Raw genomic sequence first — 25,667 nt, 5'->3', positions numbered from 1 at the left:
TGTCTCAGAACAAAAAAAAAAAAAAAAAAAAGAATAAGATGTAGATTTCCTAAACAAGGTGACTATAGTCGACAATAATTTACTGCATATATAAAAATAACTAAAAGAGTGGAATTGGAATGTTCCCAGCACAAGAAATGATGAATGCTTGAGGGGATGAACACCCCATTCAGTCTGATGTGATTATTACACATCGTATGCCTGTATCGAAACATCACATGTACCCCACAAATATATATACCTACCAAGTATGCATAAAAATAAAAATTAAAAAAGAATCAAAAAACAAGAAAAAAACCTAATCTTTAAACCAAGGTATGGTGAGATTCTGTTTCTTTTTCTCCTAAGCATGGGGGCTAAGATGGCACTAATGGAAGCTCAAGATTCCAGAGGGAAGGTAGAGTTAGAATTGCAATTTCTCTTGTAGCCAGGGACCTGTTTGATTCAAGGGAGTCACTCTTTCTGCCAGGCCTTAGAACTGGGGGAATTGGACCAGCCAGTATGGCGACCTACTGCAAATAACGGCCCCCTTGGCTCAAGACTGCCGTCTGCCGGAAGCCTAGTGCAATAACAGTTTTCAACTCAAATGTTGAGAAGGTGAAAGGCACCCCCTCGCGTGGTGCAAAGCCTTGGGACCCACCTTGCTGAGGACCAGCAGACGCTGCTTCTCCTTCTCGCTGGTGGCTAGGGAGGCAAACTGTTGCAGCTGCAGGGGTGTTGGCGGCGTGGTGATGTCCAGGTAGTACTTGAAGGCCTGGAAGATGGTGCAGGGCGGGAGGCGGCACTCGTCTGTCCAGTTACTGATGACGCCTGTGGAGGTACGAGCGGGGTGAGGGGTGGGTGTGGGAGGGCTTGAGTCCAAGTTGGGGGTCCGGGTCTGCTCCTAGAGCGGAGGATGGGGCCAGGGGAGCGGGGTGGCTCTGCAGCCAAGCAACCCCCTAGCTCTCCACCTTCCACGCCCAGAATCCAGAGGACCTCACGTGTGCAAGAAGCAAATCCTAAAGTAATTAGGCAAAGGAATCCAACAATTAAGAAAAGAAATGAAGAGAGGGGACGAGTATTAAGATAGCATGACACAGTCCACTGGCGTTCTACACAACGAGCCTCCAGCTGCGTGTGACAGAGACAAGCCTATTTTGGCCCCATGTGTCTTCACATAGCAGCAGCCTCCCACCCCCGAATGGGATGTTAGGGTTTGTCATTATAAACACTAACATTTATCTAGCACATTCTATATGCTGATTACTATTATTAATGTTTTATATTATTATTATTATTATTTGAGACAGAATTTTGCTCTTGCTGCCCAGACTGGAGTGCGATGGCTCAGTCTCGGCTCACTGCAACTTCTGCCTCCTGGGTTCAAGCGATTCTCCTGCCTCAGCCTGCTGAGTACCTAGGATTATAGGCATGCACCACCATGCCTGGCTAATTTTGTATTTTTAGTAGAGAGGGATTTCTTCCTGTTCGTCAGGCTGGTCTCGAACTCCTGACCTCAGGTGGTCCCCCTGCCTCAGCCTCAAAAAGTGCTGGGATTACAGGCTTGAGTAACCATGTCCAGCCTGAGTATTTCATATTATCAACTCATTTAGTCATCACAACAATCCAAGATGGTTAGTGTTATATTTATCCCCACTGAGAAAAATAGAAGCACAGAGAGGTTAAGGAATTTGCCTGAGGTCACACAGCTCATAAGCGTGAAGTTAGGCAGTGTGGCTTCAGACCTTGTTTGAACAACTATATTGTACTCCTTCTATACACTTTTCATCAAATATGGTCTCTATATGTAAGTCTCTCCTTCATCAGGGATTCAACCCCAAATAAAAAGCTCTATTTCAACACAGAGGAAGAACTGGCTGGGTTGGATTTATTTTTATTTTAGTTATTAATTTTTTTGAGACAGGGTCTCACTCTGTCACCCAGGCTAGAGTGCAGTGGTACAATCACAGCTCACCATAGCCTTGAACTCCCATGCTCAAGTGATCCTCCCACCTCAGACTCCTGAGTAGCTGGGACTATAGGCGTGTGCCACCATGCCTGGCTAATTTTATTTTATTTTTTATTTTTTTGAGATGGACTTTCACTCTTGTTGCCCAGGCTGGAGTGCAATGGCATGATCTGGGCTCACTGCAGCCTCTGCCTCCTGGGTTCAAGCGATTCTCCTGCCTCAGCCTCCCAAGTAGCTGGGAATACAGGTGCCCGCCACCACGCCTGACTAATTTTTGATATTTTTAGTAGAGATGGGGTTTCACCATGTTGGCCAGGCTGATCTCGAACTCCTGACCTCAGGTGATTCACCCACCTTGGCCTCCCAAAGTGCTGGGATTACAGGAGTGAGCAAGCATGCCTGGCCTGATGCCTGGTTACTTTTTGTGTGTGTGTATATATATATATTTGTGTGTGTGTGCGTATATATATATAGTGTGTGTGTGTATATATATATATATATATATATATATATATATATTTATTTATTTATTTATTTTATTTTTTTTTTTGTAGAGATGCGGTTTTGCCATGTTGCCCAGGCTGGTCCTGAACTCCTGGGCTCAAGTGACCTCCCTGCCTTGGCCTCCCAAAGTGTTGGGATTACAGGCGTAAGCCATCTCGCTCAGCTAGGATTTCCTAAGAGAGGGTAAGTCTCTCTAAAGCAGTGCCTTCCTAAGAGGTTTTCAACAGCCTTTGACTATTCGCTACTTTGACATTTTGTGCTGACTACATCCTTGCTCTTTTGTAACAGTGATGGTCATGTATCATGGTCTGCCAGGTAAGGTCACTGCGATTCCTTGTCCCTGACCCCTGAGCACACCTGTGCTCCTGAGACCCATTTGCCTTTGAAAGTTCCTCAATATGAATTTCAAGGATGGACACTTAAGCAGCTGAAAAAAATGTGGGTTCATTTCCTAGTTGGCCATCGAGCTTCCTACAGTACCTTTGGATTCTAAGAGGAGGCAGGATCAGACTTCGGCTGTTATTCGCTTGGTGGGCAACGGGCTACTAGAGATTTCCCAAGGGGTAGTGGTGAGGATGGGAAGTGAGAGTGTCTAGTGCTAAAGTCCGTGTCTAGTCAATGAAGGAGGGTAGCAGCCCCCTGATCCCAAAGGTGAGCCATCGATGGCCTGGCACCGTGGGCATTTATTTGCTTGGCTGGTTGGGCCAAGGGGGATCAGCCATGAGAAAGTCTCACAGGCTGTCAGTGACAGAGACCCACCCTCCTGCCTGGATCGGTGGTTGGGAAGAATGGATGTCTTCTTCCCAGACGGCCGCTGCCTCTGCAGCTCACTGGAGCCGGGAAGGGCCCCGGGAACGTTACCCAGAGCCGTGTTCCGCTCCTCCAGCAGCTCCACCTTCACCGTCTGGTTGACCGGGGGCGCGGCCTCCAGCCGCTCGATCAGGGCGTTCACGAGGTCCTCACGGTTGCCAGGGAAGACACCCAGGTGGTCCCCAGGCTGGTACTGCAGCTCCTGATTCCCGTTGGTGTGGAGACGCACGAAGATGGTTGAGCGGCTGCAGGAAATTGCAGAGGAACCGTGGGACAAGGCCCACCAGCTACCTCCCCCTTTTCTTTGCTCCTTTGTCTGTCCTTGTTGACTGCAATCCTCCTTCTCCCATTCTGGCAGAGACCTGTGCTGATCAAGCCTGTGCCCCGTCACTCTATGACCATTGTTATGATGTTGGTAAGATAGGGTCTTGCTCTGTCGCCCTGGCTGGAGTGCAGTGGCACGATCATGGCTCACTGAAGCCTCGATCTCCCACGCTCAAGCAATTAGCTGGGTGTTGTGGCATGCGTCTGTAATCCCAGCTACTGGGGAGCCTCAGCCACCCCAGTAGCTGGGACTACAGGCACACGCTGTCATGCCTGGCTAATTTTGGGATTTTTTTGTACGGATGGGATTTCCCTATGTGGCCCAGGCTGATCTCAAACTGTGAGCTGAAGCAATCTTTCCACCTCGGCCTTCCAAAGTGCTAGGATTACAGGTAAGGGCCACAGTGCCCAGCCATCAATCTTCACTGAGGCTTTTATCAAGGTCACCAGTGAACTCCTCACCGCAAATCCAATGGCTGCTTCCTAGGGCCCAACTGGACCTGGAAGCAATGTTGGGCATGGCTCTTCACTCTCTCCTTCTTAATTCCCTTCTTTTGGATTCTAGCACCCCATTCTCAGTAGCAACAGGGGTCCTCTCAGGGTCTAGCACCTCACTGGGACCACAGGCTGTGGTGTCTCCAATCTGTGAAATTCTGTCTCTCCTAGGAATTCCCCTCCCCACCCACTGTTGCAACCAGGGCTCCTCCTATCGACTCGGTAAAGGAAAAAAGACTTGTCTTTAAGCTTGGGTTTCTCCTATGCATAAATTCACCAATATTACAAAATGGAGAGATCAAAAAAGAAAACACAGAAGGAAGTCATTGATGCCTGCAAGGTTACACCTTTCTGCGTCAATTTTTGTATTTCAAGTTCAGGAGGCTTGTGCTAATCAAACAGCTTTCAAGAATAAACTCTCAGAATGTGATTCTTCTGGTCTTTTAAAAAGTTTCAGTGCAGGCTGGGTGTGGTGGCTCATGCCTATAATCCCAGCACTTTGGGAGACCGAGGTGAGCGGATCACTTGAGGTCGGGAGTTCGAGACAGCCTGGTCAACATGGTAAAACCCCGTCTCTACTAAAAATACAAAAATTAGCTGAGTGTTGTGGCACGTGCCTGTAATCCCAGCTATTTGGGAGGCTGAGGCAGGAGAATCACTTGAATCCAGGAGGTGGAGGTTGCAGTGAGCCGAGACTGCACCACTGCATTCCAGCCTGGGCAACAGAGTGAGATTCTGTCTCAAAAAAAAAGTTTCAGTACAGATGTACCGCATTTCATACAATAGCTGCAAACTCTAGGATCAGTCACACTTTGAGAAATCAAATCCTTTGCACCCTTTGAGCTACGATTGCTTTTTTGGGTCTGCTTTGTTTTCGTCGCCAGTTTTCAGTGGATAGAGACGCTTGATATTCAACATGAAGTTTCTATATTCTCTATGGTACATAAATCAACACTTGAATAGCCCAATGGGACTCGCTATTTAAAGGAGTTTTGGCTCAACCAAGAACCCTTTTGTGCTACAAATAGCCACCATTGTTAAAAACAGTTGAGCGGGCACATTATTTTGGGGAAGGAAGGAGTGTCAAGTATTTTCTTGAAGCAAGGCATCCCCGCCTTTAGCATAGTGGGGAACTTAGTGACCGTAAATGTGAATGGCCGTATTAGGGTCTGGGATCCCACGGTCCCTCCCTGGGCAGATCTTGCCCTGTCTGGGAACTCGAATGACTGCGCCTTCTCTGAGCTCACTCCGGTCTTTGGTTCCTGGGGAGCAAAGACATCACCTCCGAAAAGCTGCAGGAAGGAAACAGCAGAGGTCGTGGCCAGCAGGGGGCACTGTGGGGCTTCTAATTCGGGATCCTCCTAAGCCTACCCAGAGGAAGCCTTTGAAAGGCCCGCAAATCAATTCCCGCTTTCTTCCCAGATCATCACGATTTGTACAAAATAGAAACGCAGAGGACCCAAAGTTGCTGAGCTAGCTCATGAGCACAGCCACCTCCCTCCGAGTCCTCTTGAACGAGGCAGAGCGTGGCCGTGCAGACAAGGAGCAGGATGGGAACGTGGCTGGCAGGTGGGCTAGAAGGCGGGTCCAGGCTCTGGCCCTGCTGGGAGTTTAACCAAGGGGACTCTGCAGGCCACTTGCTGAGAACCCTGGCGTTGAATGGCCGTGGGGCCCCAGCGCGCCTTGCTGAGCTCCTCTCTGATGCTTTGCTGGGAAGCCGAATCTCTGGGGGATAGCATTGACTCAGAAACCAATTGTCTGAAATCTCAGATCTGCTGAGCTCTTTTTTTTGAGATGCAGTTTCATTCTTGTTGCCTAGGCTGGAGTGCCATGGCACACGATCTTGGCTCACCACAACCTCCGTCTCCCGGGTTCAAGAGATTCTCTTACTTCAGCCTCTCAAGTAGCTGGGATTACAGGATTTGCGCCACCATGCCCAGTTATTATTATTATTATTATTATTATTATTATTGTTTTGTATTTTTAGTAGAGATGGGGTTTGTCTATGTTGGTCAGGCTGGTCTTGAACTCCCGACCTCAGGTGATCCACCCACCTCAGCCTCCCAAAGTGCTGGGATGACAGGCATGAGCCATTGTGCCCAGCCTGTTGAGCTTTCTAAGCAGAGAATTTATTATTATTATTATTATTATTATTATTATTATTGAGAGGAGTCTTGCTCTGTTGCCCAGGCTGGAATGTAGTGGCATGGTCTTAGCTCACTGCAACTTCTGCCTCCTGGATTCAAACAATTGTACTGCCTCAGACTCCTGAGTAGCTGGGATTACAGGCACCTGCCACCATGCCTGGCTAGTTTTTGTATTTTTAGCAGAGACAGAGATTAACCATCACAGCCAGAGTGGTCTCGAACTCCGGATCTCAGGTGATCTACCCACCTCAGCCTCCCAAAGTGCTGGGATTACAGGTGTATGCCACTGCACCTGGCCTATTTTTAAACGTTTTCTTAAAGCTTGGGACACTGAGAGGTACAGAGTGAGGGGAAGAGGCAATGGAACAGCGGCCATGTGGGCCCTATTCCCTTCTCCCATGAGTGTCCCCTCCGTGTGATTTATTTTCAACCACATCCAGAAGCTAGACACACACACACACACACACACACACACACACACACACACGTTCATTTGGCAGTGGCTCAATGATAGGTTTGCAGATAAAATAATAATTTGCTAATGTCCAGCATTAAATGGAAAATGTGCATTCTTCAATGAAAAGAGTAAATATTGTCAGCTGTGAACTGCTCAAGTGAATGAAGTTCATTCATTCTACACATGTACGTTTCGTATCAGGCACTGTTCTAGGCACTGGTGAGAGAGTGATAGGGAAGGATGGCAAAGTGCTCTATTCTCATTGAGAAGTCATTTAAAAGAGCTCAGGTGGGGTTGGTGATGTGGATGAGTGGGTGGTGATGGGCTGAGGGGAGTGGGCTGTGTCAGACAGGACGGTCAGGGAGACTGGTAGAGGAGACAGTCTGGGGATCTGACGCTTAAGCAGAGACCTGCAAAGACTTGCAGGCACAGCATTCCCAGGATAGGGAAGAGCATGTGCAAAGGCCCAGAGGCAGAGAAAAGGCAGCATGTTCAAGGAAGGGAAAGAAGGCTGGAGTGTTTGTTTGGAGGGTGGGAGGGGTGGATCACAAGAGCCTCATGATGACCTGTCATGGCAAGGAGTTTGGAAGTTTCCTGAAGTCCAGCAGGAGACCACCAGACGCTGTGAAGCAGGGAGTGACAGCCTTCAATTTACGGTTTTAAGATTCCTCTGTCTGAGGACCTGCTTGCATAGTAAAAGATTAGGGTGGGGGCAGCCAGAAATTTACATCCTGTAGAAGTGGGACACCTAATCCTAACCAGTTTTTCTTACCCTATGCAAATGGCACATCTGGTTCAACCAATCTTTTGCACCCTACGTAAATCAAACACTGCCTCCTCACCCAAGCACCTATAACACCCTCTGTATTTCACTGTCGATCTGGCAACCCATTTCTCCGGGACCCCTCTCTGCAGCAGAGAGCTCTTTCACCTATTAAATTTCCACTCTTAACCTCAAAAAAATAAAAAAATAAAAATAAAAATAAAAAATAAAAAGAAAAAGAAAGAAAGGAAAGATTCCTCTGTTTCCTTTTTGGAAAATGATCTTTTTAGAGAAAAGTTCAGAAACCAAGATACAAGCTGGGTGGCTATTCTAGTCGCTCAGATCAGAGATGCCCATGGCTCCGCTCCAGGTATTGGGTTGGAGACGCAGCTGAAAGACAAGGCCAAGGGCATCTGCTGAGGCACTGCATGACACGTGTGAGGGAGAGAGAGGAGTGAGGATGACACTGGAGCTTTTGGCCGAAGCCACCTGTTGACGTCCTCGGTTGAGATGGGGAAGGCTGGAGAGAAGCAGTTTTACTTGAGAAGAGATGAGACTGAAGCCTTCTTCCAATCAAGAACTCGCCATTGGAATATCTGCCACTCTCCCAAACATCCCAGTGCTGACTTGACTTCTGCTGTTCTTTCTTCCTGGACCCCCTCCTCTCTTCTGCCTTTCTACAGCCCACCCTCCCTGAAGAGGTTCATCTCAAGTCCTGTGTTCCCCTCTTCCTCCTGACTTCGAGGACTTAGCGTCTACACCCCACACATTAGCGATCCATTATGCTCTCTCTTCTGTGTCATTTGCTAATTGTTGTATGTGCATTAGAAAATTTATTTCTAGGCTGTGATGGTGACTGTGGTCACTTTTCTCTTTAGATTTTCAAGGATCATCCTCAAAAGGCTGCCTATTTCCTCATAAGCACTTTGGCTGCAATTAATGGTTTCTCTCAGGAGGATTAGTGATATCTTGGTTATGGCCTTTGGACCAAATAGCCCAACTTCAGCCTTGGGGCAGGAGAAAATGGGAGAGTCATGTTTTTCCACTCAATTATCCTTCTTCTTCTTCTTCTTTTAAAAAATAAACCTTATGAAGCTGGAAATGGTATTAAGCTTACAAATAGATAGTGCTTTTAAAGCACTTTAAGCTTGAAAATACAGAACATGCTTTTAGAGAGACAAACACGGAGGCATGATTGGGTCCTCGTTGTGCTAATTCATAATCGATTTTAATTCTACACTCCAGTTCTGTCCTTGTTTGGAACATTCTCTGGCTCGTTACTTTCAGGCCTGTAGCTTAGAGTCAGGTACCCTTCTGAATTGGCGGGGGTGGGGGCTGATTTGGGGACTTCTGGTTCTACTTAGCATCAAAACATTTGCAAGTTTCCTGCTACTTATGTACCATGGCTCTGGGAGTAAATGCTGTAAGCTGGTCTTTCATAGTTTGTTGCTGAAAGAAACTTCCAGTAGATTATTAGACCTTCTCATGCAATGCTACTTAAATCATCCTTTCCCATAGGACAGAAATAAGTAGTAAGAGATATATTTCAACTAGAGTTCCTCTCTATATCGGAGGCCATTATGCTCTGAATTGCACTTAACTAATTATTCAGAGATTAATTTCCCACTCCATTTCTTTCATGTTTGGGACTCTAAGAATGTGGGAGCCCTGGGGCTCTTCTCTGTGGATGACTTTTATCAAAGGTTTGGAAGATTACATTGAAAACATGCACACTAAATTTGCAGGTGACATGAAGCAGGGATGGATAAAGAATACCGCCTGGACCCTATGATATGCTAGTTGCTTTATGTGGCTTATTTTGAATACTCAGCAGCCTTGCAATGCTGGTGAGGCCATCTGTGTAGCCATTTGGCACACTGACTTTGGCGTCAGATAACCGGGTCGGTGTGACCTTGAGAAAGTCACTTGTATTTTTTAGCTGTCATTGCTCCTATTTTAAATGTGTATGGTAAGGGTACCTACTTCCCAGGCTGGTTAGAATTATAAAAGATCCTGCACAGAGGGCTCAGCACAGTGCTTGGAACACAGAAACCTCTAGAAAAACATTAGCAATCTTCATAGCTACCATTCCCATTCTAGAGGTAAGGAGACAGGGGCTCGGACCACCTAAGTGACTTGTCCAAGGCTGGACAGCTAGTGCTTGGCAGAGCTGGACTTAGAACCCAGGACTGCTCAACTCCAGAACCTACTCTTTTTTTTTTTTTAAGACAGAGTTTCACTCTTGTTGCCCAGGCTGGAGTGCAATGGTGCAATCTTGGCTCACCACAACCTTTCTTTTTTTTTGAGATGAGTCTAGCTCTGTTGTCCAAGCTGGAGTTTAGTGGCATGATCTCAGCTCACTGCAACCTCTACCTCCTGGGTTCAAGCGATTCTCCTGCCTCAGCCTCCCGAGTAGTTGGGATTACAGGTGTCCACCAACACACCCAGCTTATTTTTGTATTTTTAGTAGAGATGGGGTTTCACTGTATTGGTCAGGCTGGTCTTGAACTCCTGACCTTGTAATCCGCCTACCTTGACCTCTCAAAGTGCTGGGATTATAAGCATGAGCCACCGTGCCTGGCCTAATTTTGTATTTTTAGTAGAAACAGGGTTTCTCCATGTTGATCAGGCTGGTCGCGAACTCCCGACCTCAGGTGACCCACCTGTCTCAGCCTCCGAATGTGCTGGGATTGCAGGCATGAGCCACCATGCCCAGCCAAGCGCCTCCTCTTAGACATCACATCTCGAATTGATCAAACCAGGTCTGTTCATCTCTCTATTGTATAAGAAATTTTTCTAGCTCTAATGCAAGTCTTTGCATTGGTTCCCATGGAATGGAATGTTTGTCACTTTGCGGTTCGGTTACAGCAGAAGACCTTTTCAAGTATTGATTCTTTGCACAGCATAGTTCAGTGCCCAATTCTTGTGTTCAGTGGGTTACCCACCTCTGTTCCCAGAGCAGCAAGGGGGTCTCTATGGTACTTTGCAATGATTGGAAAACAGCCAGTCCTTGGAATCAACAAGAGCTTATTCTTTATTGTAGGTGGCACCTGGGAGCAGAGGTGGGTAACCTAGTGAAACACAGTGCAGTAAAGTATGCTGTGCAAAAAATCAAGACTTGAAAAGGTCTTCTGCTGTACCTACAAAGTGAAAAAGATTCCATTCAATAGGAATCTCTGCAAAGGCTTTCATTAGTGCGAGAAAAATTATTTACACAAGTAGAGAGATGGACAGACCTGGTTTGATCATTTTGAGGTGACATGAGGTCTAAGAACAGCACCGACCGCTTTTAACGGAAGAGCAGAACGGCCATTAGGACCACGCCTGCGATCTCAGGCAGCATTAGCGTGTCCTGCTCAGACTGGTGACGGTGATAATAACCTCAGCACATTTGGCAGTGATCACACGCCCTCTACTGCACTGTGACCAGGTCTGAGAGAGATATTTCCAGCAGGACAGAGCGTGTCCTTTTACTAAAGCCAAAGGCTTGGGAAACCACATCTTAGGAAGAATGACTTGAAGCAGTTAGGACCCATGGGAGATTGGTCAGTGTCACTGGCTATTTGCAGGCCATTTGGAAAGAAAGAAACTTGCCTTAGGTGTCAGCAGAGAGTAAAACTGGGTTTAAAATAAACTGCTAGGAAGACATGCTTTGGTTATATTAGATAATAAGATAATTGATTATATTGGATATTAAGCTAATTTCTAACAATTAGGACTTCAAAACACAGAGTGGGCTGTTTTGTGAGATAATGAGCCTCCCATCAACCCAAAGAAATTTAAGCAGTGTGGTAGCCATTTTTTAGCACTCCATTAAAAAAATTATCCACAATAGGAAATACTTGGACTAAGTGATTTCCAGCTAAGATGCTGTGGTACATTGAGCATGTAGCAATTCTATGGGGTGCAGTCCACTGTTAAAAATTACTCAGAAAACCTTTTTCTTTCCTCTTTTCACGAGATCAACACCATCTCCTTTTCCCACCCCTTCAGATTAGAGCTTGGGAAAAGGAAGGCAGGAAACCCAGATGCTACAAAGTAGCAAGGGGGTCTCGATGGCACTTTGCAATAATTGGAAAACAGCCAGTCCTTGGTGTCCACAAGGGCTTTTCCTCCATCATGGGTGGCATTTAGGAGAAGAGGTGGGTAACCCAATGAACCACGGGGTTCCTACCTGGATTTAGGGCTTTGGAGGTTTTGACGGCTAAGGAGTCGGGCGGCTGAGACTCGCTTTTTGTGGACATTGGATAGACCTGTGGGGAGGAAAAACAACAGTCTTCCTGAGATGGGGTGGAACGTTCCACAAAAACTCCCCAGGTGGGGCAAGGTGGCTCACGCCCGTAATCCCAACTGCTTAGTAAGCTGAGGTGGGAGGATCACTTGAGGCCAGGAGTTCAAGACCAGCCTGGGAAACAAAATGAGATCTTGTCTCAGAATATTAATACAGACAAACCCTCTGCGGCATTTTATTCAACCTCTACTGACACTTCCACTGATCTCTGGAGTGCAGTGAGAGACAGATGAGAAGAGATCAGGCAGGCATTGGTTGGGATGGGTGGGGTGGTTGTGGGTAGTGCAGAACAAAAAGAAAATCTGGTTGAGTTGAGAAGAGAATGGTTTAGAAGAACACAGTATGTTACTAGAGCAAGAGAGAGAGATATTTCCCAGCACTTGTTTCACGGAGTGTGGGAGGGCAGCAAAGCATTCATTTTGGTAGGACTGCACTAAATGGAGAGCAAAGCAATGAAGCCCGTCTTCTCTAAGCACCTTCTAGAGGTGAGATCGCTTGCCTTTCCCCCATTGTTATGAATGCCTCCCTGGAAGGGTGGTGGGAGGTACCTTGTGTGAGTTCTGGAGCTTCGGCCACATAGGTGAGGCGGAACTTGTTTCTCTTCCAGCTGCGGTCATTGCTGATGAGGGAATTGTTCGCCTTTTCAATGTTGACATCATCTCCCACACAGAAGACATCACATGCTGCCTGTGGTGTATACAAGGCTTTCAGTGACCTCTTTCAGCCAAGTGGATCTCCTCTCCAAGAGCTCCAAGTCATGGCATATATCTCTCTGTCTACCCATATATCCATCTCTCCATCCACCCACCCATCCATCTGTCTATCTAACCATCCATCCATCCACCCATCCATCTATCCATCCATCCATCCATCCATCTACCCATCCATCCATCTCTCTAACCATCCATCCATCCATCTCTCTATCCACCCACCATCCATCTCTCTAACCATCCATCCATCCCTCTATCCATCCATACATCCACCCACCCATCCATCCACCCATCCATCCATCTCTCCATCCATCCATCCACCTATCTAACCATTCATCCATCCAGTAGCCCTTCCCTCCTTCCCTCTACCCTTTCATTGTCTTCCTTCCATCCATTCATCCACCCTTCCATTCATCTATCCTTCTACCCTTCCATCCATCTCTCCATCCTTCCACTCACCCATCCACCCATCCACCCACCCACCCATCCACCCATCCATCCATCCATCCACCCATCCATCCATCCTTCCTTCCATCCATCCATCCACCCACCCACCTACCCACGCATTCATCTATCTTTCCATGCATGAAACTGTCTATCCATCCATCCTATATATTTTCCGTGTCTTCAATGTACTGGACACATCAGATTTGCCATTGACTTTAGGGCGTAACTTGTACTTAAGATATAATTCTATTATGCCATTTATTCCTAAAACTAATGTGTGTAGAGACTTAACATTAAAGAATAAAGTAAACATCTTAGAATTTCCCAATCCATCTTCCTTTAAATCTGTAAGAATTATATGAAGGCAGAGCATACTGAATGTCTGGATGACTGCACATACATTTTTCGTTTTTTTTTTTTTTTTGGTCAAGCTCACTTGTTCTTCAATTTTAACAATTCTAAGAATTAATATCCTTATTTATTTATTTAAGACAGAATCTCACTCTGCCACCTAGGCTGGAGTGCAGTGGTGTGATCTTGGCTCACTGCAGCCTCAACCTCCTCCCCAAGTTCAAGTGATTCTCATGCCTCAGCCTTCCAGGTAGCTAGGATTACAGGCATGTGCCACCACACCCAGCTAATTTTTGTATTTTTAGTAGAGACAGGGTTTTGCCATGTTGGCCAGGCTGGTTTTGAGCTCCTGGCCTCAAGTGATTCACCTGTGTCAGCCTCCCAAAGTGCTGGGAGTATGGGCATGAGCCACCATGCCCGGCCAATGCCCTAATTTATTTTAAGATAAAACCACAGATAATGCAAAATAATAGTTTTTGTTTGTTTGTTTTTAAGACAGAGTTTTGCTCCTGTTGCCCAGGCTGAAGTGCAATGGCATAATCTTGGCTCACTGCAACCTCCGCTGCCTGGGTTCAAGCAATTCTCCTGCTTCAGCCTCCCGAGTAGCTGGGATTACAGACATGCACCACCATGCCCGGCTAATTTTGTATATTTAGTAGAGACGGGGTTTCTCCATGTTGGTCAGGCTGGTTTCAAACTCACAACCTCAAGTGATCCACCTGCCTTGGCCTTCCAAAGTGCTGGGATTACAGGCATGAGCCACTGCGCCTGGCCCAATAATGATAATTTTTAAGAGGAGCTTTTACCATTGTTTGACCTCATGTTGACTTTAAAACAATCCAAATGTTCATCAGTGGATGAATGGATTAACAAGATTTGGCACATCCATACAATGGAATATTATTTGGCTATAAAAAAGGATGAAGTTCTGATATATGCTACAATATGGAAGAACCTTGAAAACATTATACTAAGTTAAAGAAGTCAGTCACAAAAGACCACGTATGATATGATTCCATTCACATGAAATGTCCGGCACAGGGAAATCTACAGAGACGGAAATAGATTCGTGGTTGCCAGAGCTGAGGGTGGGATGGGAGGACAGGAGCTGACGGCTAAAGGGTACAGTGGCTTTTAACAAGCCTTGCTTCTGGTGGCTAAGTCAAGGTTGGCTGGTGGAAATCAAGAAACAGAATTATCCCTACAGGTATAAAAAGCCAAGTTATCCCAACTCTCCTTGTCTAGGAGGAAATGGGAACAGGCTAATGAACACTGCCTTCCCACATGGAAATCCTTATAGCCCAGGGGCCTCAGCTTCCCCACTTGCTCTCTACCTGCATTTGCTTTCAGGATGAAAAGTACCAACTGAATGACAGAAGGTGGCATGTTACCCTTTCTCCTGGGCTTGCTGATGAGAATGCATTCCAAGGCTAGGATGGGAGTGGGTGAAAGTGGCAGGGTCCACATCCATTACCACCTCCCACCCCAGGATGGTCAGTTTGGTAATCCCCATATGCAGGTAAAAGGCCATGCATGGCTCATTTATACTCCTGCAGCCTTCAATTTAGAACAGCTCTGGCCAATAGGATGTTTTATCATGATGGAAAGGTTCTGCACTGTCTAATATGGAAACTCCCACCCCTGTGGCGACTGAGAATACAAAAAGTGGTTACTGCAACTGAACAATGGATTTTTTTTTTCTTTTCTCTTTTTTCTGAGACAGAGTCTCACTGTGTTGCCCAGGCTGGAGTACAGTGGCATGATCTCAGCTTGCTGCAACCTCCACCTCCAAGGTTCAGGCAATTCTCCTGGCTCAGCCTCCCAAGTAGCTGGGACTACAGGCGCCTGCAACCATGCTCAGCTAATTTTTCTTTTATGTATTTTTAGTAGAGATGGGGTTTTACTATGTTGGCCAGGCTGGTCTTGAACTCCTGACCTCATGATCTGCCTACCTTGGCCTCCCAAAGTTCTGGGATTACAGGCGTGAGCCACCATGCCTGGCAGGATTTTTTTTTTTTTTAAATACTGAAAAAAGATAGCAGTTTATTATTTTTATTTATTTATTTATTTATTCATGAGACAGAGTCTTGCTCTGTCCCCCAGGCTGGAGTTCAGTGGCATGATCTCGGCTCCACAACCTCCACCTGCTGGGTTCAAGCAATTCTCCTGCCTCAGCCTCCTGAGTAGCTGGGACTATAGGCACACACTGCCACACCAAGCTAATTTTTTGTATTTTGGTAGAGATGGGGTTTCACCATGTTGCCCAGGCTGGTCTCGAACTCTTGAGCTCAGGCGATCTGCCCTTCTTGGCTTCCCAAATTGCTGGGATTGCAGGTGTGAGCCACCGTGCCTGGCCAACAGTTTATTATAATTTATTTTATTTAACAATCTAGGAAGTTTGCAGCCATCAGCAGTTCTAGTGCAAATTTCAGGTACAATTGGGGATTCTAGAATCTCAGTGGAGCTGTTAATGTAGTGAACCTCGCATGTAAAAATACATGTATACTTTTGGTAACACAGGGATAGGAATCTCACTCTCAAATTAACTTCATTGGTTTTTTTCTCAGAAAACTGACCTGGGTCACCCAACATGGCTTTTATTGTTCCTGATATTAGCACATGTTTCATTTTTACAATAAATTCATGATCATCAGAAGGTATCAATTAGGCACACATGGCACCAGGGGCTTCACAGCCACTACAGGTTTTCTCCTCTCGATCCATTATGTTCTAAAGAAATTCTACTTTGCTTCCCCAGGAACTTTAGTAGTTTCCTGGTGAGGTGGGGATGCAGGGTCTATCGCTCTTTTCTGTCTGGAGGAAGTCACGAATGGGATTTTAGACCTATTTAATTAATTAATTAATTATTATTTTTTAAGAGATGAGGTCTCACTAGGTTGCCCAGGCTGGTCTTGAGCTCCTGGGCTCAAGCAATCCTCCTGCCCCAGCCTCCCAAAGTGCTGGGATTATAAGCATGAACCATCTTGTCCAGCCTTATTTAATTTTGTACCGTATAAATAGGTGTAGATGCAATTCATATAACATAATTCACTACTTAAACATGCACAATTCTGTGGCACGTAGAACATTCACAAGGTTATGCAACCCTTCCCACTATCTGCTTCCAGAACATTCTCATCACCCCAACCCCCACAACAATTTTTTTAAAATCTGTTAGCGGTTACTTACATTTCTCATCCCCATAACCCCTAGCAACCACTAACCTGCCTTCTGTCTCTATGGATTTTCTCATTGTGGACATTTCATATAAACGGCATCCTGCAATACGTATTCTTTTGTGACTGGCTTCTTCCACTTAGCATAAAGTTTTCAAGGTCCATCATGTTGTAGCAGGTATCACCACTTCATTCCTTTTCGTGGATGAAGAACATTCTGCTGCATTGATGTACCACATTTTATTTACCCATTCATCATATGCAAGTTTAATTAGTTTAAATTTAAATGGCTATGTGTGCTTAGTGGCTACCATACTGGTTACTGACGACCTAGCACAAGAGGGTAGGCTTGTCAAAGTTGACAGACTGCCCGGATCTTCAGTTTGGTTTGGTCGAGCAACTCTGTGTGTTTTTTTATGTACCTGTATACCAAATTTGAATGAGGGATGGCTCCCTCCCAGCCTGACGTTCCAAGACTGCATAACATTTTTATGAACCAACTCCTTGCCCATAATGCAGGATGTTGGATTCTAGGTAGAAAATATGTGTTCTCAGGTCACCCAGATTTGTCTGAGCTGTTTAAAGCTGCATCTAGGCTGGTTAAGTGGGAAAGGTACTGAGGGTTTGTACAAGTTTCTTCTCTTCCTGACGGTTTAGGTGCTGTCTTTGGGGAGCGTGGGGAGCATTACTTCTCCTGTAGGTCCATGATTACCTTGAAGACCTTCTTGGCCCAGGTCCTGAAAGCCTCCTCCTGCCCACAGAGCTCATCCCCTTCCCTCATCTTCAGGATCCTCTCCCCTCCCAGTTCTTCCAGGAGGGTGTCCACGGCATGTCCAAAGGCGCAAAAGTGAGGGTACGCTCGTGAGCCGAGGCCGAACACTGAGAACCTGCCAGGGAGACAACAGAATGTTCATGCTAAGGGACTGTGGGGAATGTGGGGAGTGTCGGGTGTAATGGGCTGAACTGTGTCCCCCCACATTTCATATATTAAAACTCTAATCTCCTTACAACTGTATTTCCAGATAGGGCCTTTAAGGAGGTAATTAAAGTTAAATGAGGTTATAAGGGTAGAGCTCTGATCTGATAGGATTCGTGTCCTTAGAGAAGAGGAAGAGACACCAGAGCACTCTCTCTCTTCTTCTCTCTTTCTCTCTCTCTACCTGTCTCTCTCTCTCTGTGGACATAGCAAGAAGGTGGTCATCTGCAAGCCAGAAAGCGAGACCTCACCAGAAGGCAACCCTGCTAGCACCTTGATCTTGGAGTTCCGGCTTCCAGTATCATGAGAAATTAAGTTTCTGTTTAAGCTGTCTGTGAGTTCTAGAACTACGGCCAATACCACTCTGTGCTATTTTGTTGTGGCAGCCTGAACTAATATATCTGGTATCTCAAGAAGAACAGTATTTAGCTGATGGCAGTCAGGCAACCCCAAGCTCATCTGTGGAAGGGCACTTTAAACCTAAGGGCTCTCAAGGGTTTCTCTCCCTTTCTTTTGGTCTCTTGTAAGTATCACCATCATCTGGAGAATATTCTAATTGATTCTAAGGAGGACAAGTTAGGGATAGCGGCGACCTGGAACCACTGGCTGTTTCTTGCATGTCCATTTCTAAGCTGGACCAATTGGAGAAATTAGCGTATGTTAGTGGTGGGCTTGAATTCTACAAGTGGCATAACTAGATTAGTTTTAAGTATGAAGACAATGAAACTATAACATAATAGTTCTCAGGGACTTATATTAATGAGGAGACCAGAAGAAACTGTCATCAACACATCAAACAGGTTCTTCTAAAAAGGAGATCAAAGAGTTATAAATAGGCTGGGTATAGTGGCCCACGCCTGTAATCGAAGCACTTTGGGAGGCTAAGGCAGGTGGATCACGAGGTCAAGAGACTGACACCATCCTAGCTAACATGGTGAAACCCTGTCTATACTAAAAATATAAAAAATTAGCTAGGCGTGGTGGCACACACATGTAGTCTCAGCTACTTGGGAGGCTGAGGCAGGAGAATCACCTGAATCAGGGAGGTGGAGGCTGCAGTGAGCCAAGATCGTGCCACTGCGCTCCAGCCTGGGCGACAGAGAAAGACTCTGTCTTAAAAAAAAATTACTCTGGTTTGATTCTTTGTAAGGGCTATGAAATGAGTTTTCTTCATAGACCCTCTGTGCATAGAGACCACCAAGAAAATGTTGGTGCTTGAACCAGTGGGGTCAAGTTCACGAGATATTTCTCTGTGTTGAGGTGGGGACACTTTGACTGAATTATGGGAAATGGAGGGCTTCTGTAGGGCTGGTCTACAGCCCTTCAGACACTTTCTGCCACATTTCCAGAACTCGGTCTTGACTATGGGTCTTAGACCTCACAGGGACAGAATAACAGTTCATGAATGGGACAAAATCACCCCCCTGCCCCACTTTTTAAGGTCGGAGTGTTCTTCTATAGACTGTCATCTCAGATAAACCATGGAGAGGGGTTACTTAAACTACCCCATACAGGGTCAGGCCCTGCCCCTGAATCTCTTTTTCAGGGTGATGGTAACAACATGGGAACAGATTAGGATGGGGAGGAAGGAAGAAGGTAGGAGAAGTTGGGGAGGTATTCTCCATCATTGGAGCATGAACTTGGGGTGGGTCCAGGTGCGTCACAGGTGAAGGTTAACATAGGTTAATATCCACTCCTCTCAAATCCACTCGTATCATTTCATCTTCCTCTTCTTCCTTGCCCACCTTTCCCTAGAATTCCAGAGCCTTTCTAAATAAAGTATGTGGGATTAGACAGCATTTTGCCATTTACTTCTTCTTCTTCTTTTTTTTTTTTTTTTTTTTTTTGAGACAGTCTTGCTCTTGTTGCCCAGGCTGAAGTGCAGTGGTGTGGCGATCTTGACTCACTGCAACCTCCGCCTCCCAGGTTCAAGCAATTCTCCTGTCTCACCCTCTGAGTAGCTGGGATTACAGGCCCCCACAACCATACCCAGCTAATTTTTATATTTTTAGTAGAGATGGGGTTTCACCATGTTGGTCACGATGGTATTGAACTCCTGACCTCAGGTGATCCACACACCTCAGCCTCCCAAAGTGCTGGGATTACAGGCATGAGCTGCCGTGCCCAGACTGCCATTTACTCTTAACCAAGGATCTTCCTGGATTTAAAAACATTACTCTTTTCTTGCAGGGTGGCGGCCTGACACGTAGACAGAAATGGGGATTGGGTGTGGGCTGATTGGAAGGGTAACGGGAAAGGGCACCCCTACCCTAAGCCACCTGCTTCAGCCTTAGCCCAGTGTAGACCTGGGAACTCCCAGCATGAGTCATGCCTTCTGGTTAAGGTGTTGTTTCCCGAATCTCTGTGATTTATGTTTGTGATGTCTGCCATATTTAATTACCACTGATACTGTTAATTACTCATTTGTGCTTTTGAACTTGCTTTTCATCTTTCCTCACTAGCTCAGCACTGCTATGATCTGAATGTTTGTGTCACCCCCAAATTCACAGGTTGAAATCTAACCCCCAGTGTCATGGTATTAGTGGCCTTTTTAGATGTGACTGAGTCATGAAGATGAAGCCTCATGAATGAGATCAGTGCCCTCATAAGGCGCTGAAGAAACCAGAGTTCTTCCCCTTCTGCCATGTGAGGATGCAGTTGGAAGCCACCATCTGTGAGCCACAGAGTAGGCCCTCACCAGACACTGAATCTGCCAGCACCTTGATCTTGGGCTTCCCAGCCTCTAGAACTGTGAGAAATACATTTCTGTTGTTTACAAGCTGCCAGTTTATGACACTGGGTATAGCGGCCCGAACAAACTAAGACTCCTGACTCTTGTTTTCACCAACAGATGATGATTCAGGCAGTTGATTCATTAATGTTCTTCTTGGTGGACCTGAGGACCCAGATCACAGTCACTGCTTGTCACATTTCCATCACAATCTTCAGCTTATGATTTCAAAATTCCTATTTTAAGCCTCCAAACCAGGAGTTGGCAAACATTTTTTCGAGGCAGGGTCTCGATTGCTCTGTCATTCGGGTTGGAGTGCAGTAGTAGTGTGATCATGGCTTACTGCAGCCTTGATCTCCTAGGCTCAGGCAATCTCCCCACCACAGCCTCCTAGTAGCTGGGACTGAAGACATGTGCCACTGTGCCTGGCTAATCAATTCATTTTTTTCACTTTTTTTCTGTAGAGACATTTTTTTCTGTAGAGACAGGGTCCCAATGTGTTGCCTAGGCTGGTCTAAACTAAGTGATCCTCCCGCCTCAGCCTCCCAAAGTGTTGAGATGGTAGGCGTGAGCCACTGTGCCTGGCCTTGGCAAACTTTATGGTTTTTTTTTGAGACAGCTTTGCTCTGTCGTTCAGGCTGGAGTGCAGTGGCACAATCTTGGCTCACTGCAACCTCAGCCTCTCAGGTTCGAGCCTCACCAGAGTAGCTGGGACCACAGGTGTCTGCCACCAGGAGCAGCTAAGTTTTTATATTTTTGGTAGAAATGGGGTTTTGCCACGTTGTCCAGGCTGGTCTTGGACTCCTGAACTAAAGTGATCTGCCTGCCTTGGCCTCCCAAAGTGCTGGGATTACAGGCATGAGGCACTGTGCCTGGTGTTGGCAAATTTTTTATATGTGGGGGTCAGACAGCAAATATTCTTAGGCTTACAGGCCAAGAAGTAAAATTGAAGGTATTATGTAGGTACTTACAAAACAAGAAAGAAAACAAATTCTTGAACATTTTCAATTGCTAAAATTAAAAACATAATAATAATAATTAAGCATACTTTAACAAAGGTTGACTATGAGAACACTGGAATTCATTTTTTGGGGGAGAAGAGTGACATTTCCTTTATTGGGGTTCAAAGGTAATGTTTTCTACCATCAAACTAATTACAAATGTTCGTTGGTAAGAAAACCCTTTATTAGCTCATGGGTTGTAAAATATATGCAGTGACCAGGCTGGATTTGGCCCACAGGCAAGAGTTTGCCAAACCCTGCCATGATAGATTTAATAAGGGAAAAATGGGTCTGACTGTCAAACTCCAGAACTGATATTTCAATGTTGGGCTGCAAAAAGTACTGATGTCAAAACCTATAGAATGTGCAGCGCCAAGAGTGAACCCTAGAGTAAATGACGGCCTGAGGCTGATAATGACTTGTCATTGTAGGTGCATCATTCTAACAAACGCACCACTCTGGTGCAGGATGCTGATAGGAGGAGAGACTGTCTGTGTAGGGAAAGGAAGATATGGGAACGCTCTGTATTTTCTGCTCACTTTGCTGTCAACTAAAATTGCTTTAAAGCATAAAGCCTAGGCTGGGCACAGTGGCCTCACACCTTTAATCCCAGCATTTTGGGAGGTCGAGGCAATCGGATTGCCTGAACTCAGGAGTTCAAGACCAGCCTGGGCAACATAATGAAATCTGGTCTCTACTTAAAAAAAATAAAAAAAAATTGCTGGGCATGGCGGCGTGCACCTGTAGTCCCAGCTACTCAGGAGGCTGAGGCAGGAGAATCTCTTGAACCTGGGAGGTAGAGGTTGCAGTGAGCTGAGATCGTGCCACTGCACTCCAGCCTGGGTGACAGCGAGACTCCATCTTTTCAACAACAACAGCATCATACAAGCAAAAAACCATAAATCCTATTTTAAAATGTCCTGGAGGACATAATAGATGTTTTGATATCTAACGAACTGTGATCTATATTATGTACTAAGCATTGCTCTAGGTAATGATGGAGAAGGTTTCATTAGCGAAGGTCTGAGAGATCTGTGGCCAGGCCTGAATGTCCTTCCTATGGGCAACTCACATCGGTCTTGTCTTGATCCATATCCCTGAAACCAAGGGATATGGTTTGACATCCCAGTTTTCTTTCCTTCCAAGAACCCATTAAACCGAATACACGACTATTGTAATATAAAATAACTGTTCCCATACTTCCTAAAATTATCTCATAGTATGTGACTATGCCATGAGATAACGTGGGGTTAGGGCATGACTGCATGTTAGAGTCAGTTGGAGAGACTTAAAGAAAAAGAAAAAAAGCAACATATGAGCCCAATTCTAGATCAATTCCATCAGAATCTCTGGAGTTGGGGCTTGGTTATTGTATTAGTAGGCTGCAAACCTCTCTAGGTGATTTTGATGAGCCTCCAGGGTAGGGAACCATTGGGCCATGGCAAGGTGTCTACAGAAGCTTCTATTAAGTATACACCATAGCTATTGGGAAGGGCAGCTCATTGAGCAATATCCAGGGATTGATATTTCAGCACGAATAATGGGGTGAACCTTGGGTAATGGGGCTCTGAGGGAGTGTGTATAGGAAAAGAAGTCGCATAAAGGATCAAAAATGGTGCATGGGGAAACCAGGCAAAGTGACTTAATGGGTGGGAGGGATCCTAGACAGCCATGCAGCTGGTTTTATGAGAAATGAATGGGCATGGAAGGGAGACTCCCTCCCCACCACAAAGGGCTCACTTTGTAACTAGGTCCAGCTCCCCGGGAGACTTGGTCTTCTCTGACCCCCGACCCTGTTATCCCCTTGCTCACCTCACATTGGCCAGGGGTCCAGCACTTTCAAAGTTGTCTCTGAGGTCGGGTCCATCGCCTGATGATTTTTGGGAGTCAGAGTAGGAGGAGACGCTATTGAATCGGACCTTGTAGCTCCTGCCAAAATCAAAGAGAACCTGTGAGCTCTGGCCTGAAGCTCCCTCCTGAGGTCAACACCCTTGATGAATCTTCAAGTTACCAGTCCTGATTCTAGGGCCTTCTCTTGTACGTTGAGTCAGACCATAACACTCCCATGGCCTCTTTTATAATCTGCCAACTTACTCATGCCCACCACAGTGGTAGCTGTTCATCTGCACTTGACCTCACTGGCACTTAAAAGGCTTCTAGCCATGCTTAACTCAGGAAACTTGAGACCCATAAAGTTGAAACGATTAAATCAGTAAGAAGTCAGGAATAGAACTAACCACCCTCCTAAACCATTAGACCATGTTTTCTTGTTTCTCAAATTTTAATGTGCACAGGAATCATCCTGGGATTTCATTAAAATGCAGATTCTGATTAAGTAGGTCTGGGACCTAGCTTGGGGTTCTGCATTTCTAAGAAGCTCACAGGAGATTCCAGTGTCTCTAGACTTTAAGTGGCTAGAAACTAGACTATGCTGTCCCAGATGGCAGCCACTGGCTAAGTGTGGCTATCTAAAGTTAAATTAATTTGAATTAAATACAAGCCAATGTGGTTGGTACACTGCAGACCTCCCTAGGTGATTCTGATGTGCACCCAGGTTTGAGAACCACAGGGTCATAGCAGGGTCCAGGTCACTCGCACTAGCCACATTTCAGGTGCTCCAGAGCCACATGTGGCTAGTGGCTGCTATCGTGGACAGCACAGATACAGAACATTTGCATCTCTGTAGAAAGTTCTTCTGGACAGTGCTGGAGCATGCCACTCACTACTGTCCTTCCATAAAGTTACGGTCCTTAGACACTTCGGGCCTGTGTCACATTTCACATTTCAAGGAAACATAAAAAATGCTCAGCACTGACACTTGGCACAGAAAGAGATTGCATTTTTTAATTAAATTATTTTGAAGGTGAAGGAAGATGTCATCGGGACTCAAACCTTAGCATGAAAGGCTCAGGAATCTTGAGACTAAAAAAAAAATTTAATATCTCAGTTTTCCTCTGAAAGTGGGAAGTAGTGCTCTCAGGCAAGGCAAAACAAAACAAAGCAAACGCGAACAAAAAATCTGAGACCAAAGCAACACACAATCAAAACTCCAAAACAAAACCCAAAACTCAACACACGAATCTAGTTGCAAAAGATTAAAAAAAAAAAAAAAAAGAACATGAAAGAGAAAAAGAAGAAAAGAAAAGAAATGGTGCATTCCGACAGCAGGGTTTCTAAGCTGGATGTTCTTTTAAGTTTTCCCTCCAGCATCGGGAAAGTTCTAAATATATGTAAGTGTATTTTCTGCCCTAAAATAGTCTCAAATTGAGTCATGGAATATATCAGGGGGTGGCTGTGTTGTTAGTGTGGGAGGCATGGTTGATGGTTGTGGGTAAAAATAACGGCACGTGCATTTGTATGAGGCTGGAGGTTTTTCCAAATGCTTTCCTCTTTGTTATTACCCTTTGACCCTGCCAGCAGGCCACAGAAGTGGGTAGGGCAGGGATAATTTCTCCCCATTTGGCAGATGAGAAAGACCGAGGCCCACAGAAGTGACTTGCTCAAGGTCACTTAGTGAGTTAGTGACACAGCCCGGGTTAGAACTCGGGTCTCCTTGAGACCTAGATGTGTGGCCTTGGATGCTCAGGCATTGGGCATGCATGCACATATTTTCACACGCATGCATGTACACACATGTGCACATGCACACACATGCACACTCTACCTGTGCTGGGTGTCACGGGCTGCAGCCAGACCGTGGACTTCTGTGTCACCATGGGGGAGGGGAGGCCCTTTACGGGGAAAGAAACGCAAGGGTTCCGGGTACCTAGAGGGGAGAATCGATGGTGCCCTATCTCTCCCTGAAGGGGGGGTGAGAGGGAACTTGCTAGGAGGCCACCCAGGATGGGGTGGGAGGGAGAGCAGTGGGGAAAGTGAGGGCTAAGACGCTGGAGGTGAGCGTAGAACGAGGGCTGACCACAGGAACTCAGCAACAGTCTGAGTATCAAAAGTATGTGAGTCTGGCAGCACGTTCACTGAACAAAGAAAATCAAAAGTGATTTTTTTTTTTTTTTTTTTTTTTTTTTTTTTTGAGATGGAGTCTCTCTCTGTCACCAGGCTGGAGTGCAGTGGCGCGATCTCAGCTCACTACAACCTCAACCTCTTGGCTTCAAGTGATTCTCCTGTCTCAGCCTCCCAAGCAGCTGGGATTACAGGTGCACACTACCACGCCCAGCTAATTTTTATGCTTTTAGTAGAGATGGATTTCACCATGTTGTCCAGGCTGGTCTTGAACTCCCGACTCAGGTGATCCTCCTGCCTTGGCCTCCCAAAGTGCTGGGATTACGGGTATAAACCACCATGCCTGGCCTCAGAAGGGATTTTCTGCTTAACACAGTCAATAAACACCAGCCAGCCACAGCACTTGATGTTCATCTTCGGACACAGGGATCTGCTCCCCGCTGGAGCAAATACTGAGTTGGCCTCATTGAAAGGCAGCTCAGTGTGCACACACTGTATGTTCTATACCTTATGGGGGATGCGAGGGCTTTTCAAGGGTAATTGAAAATTTTTTTTTGGCCAGGTGCAGTGACAGCA

General features: G+C 45.9%; 1 protein-coding gene across 3 annotated transcripts in view; it reads right to left on the bottom strand.

The window, feature by feature from the left end:
- Positions 1-25,667, bottom strand: part of NOS1 (nitric oxide synthase 1) — a 224,970-nt gene that overhangs the window by 14,148 nt on the left and 185,155 nt on the right. For 2 of the 3 annotated variants that reach the window (XM_074402183.1, XM_074402184.1), the window contains exons 17-23: positions 24,796-24,897; positions 22,944-23,060; positions 17,136-17,310; positions 12,288-12,426; positions 11,623-11,701; positions 3,314-3,507; positions 641-810 (exon numbers count right to left, since the gene is read on the bottom strand). In XM_074402183.1, coding sequence (XP_074258284.1) covers positions 641-810; positions 3,314-3,507; positions 11,623-11,701; positions 12,288-12,426; positions 17,136-17,310; positions 22,944-23,060; positions 24,796-24,897 — 976 coding nt within the window. The remainder of the gene's footprint in view (positions 1-640; positions 811-3,313; positions 3,508-11,622; positions 11,702-12,287; positions 12,427-17,135; positions 17,311-22,943; positions 23,061-24,795; positions 24,898-25,667) is intronic. The other variant, XM_074402185.1, reaches the window with a different exon arrangement.

The sequence above is a fragment of the Saimiri boliviensis genome, chromosome 7 (genome assembly GCF_048565385.1).
Source record: "Saimiri boliviensis isolate mSaiBol1 chromosome 7, mSaiBol1.pri, whole genome shotgun sequence".
NCBI classification, from domain to species: Eukaryota; Metazoa; Chordata; class Mammalia; order Primates; family Cebidae; genus Saimiri; species Saimiri boliviensis.
The sequence above is the reverse complement of the archived record's forward strand: the minus strand, read 5'-3'. Positions and strand labels throughout refer to the sequence as shown.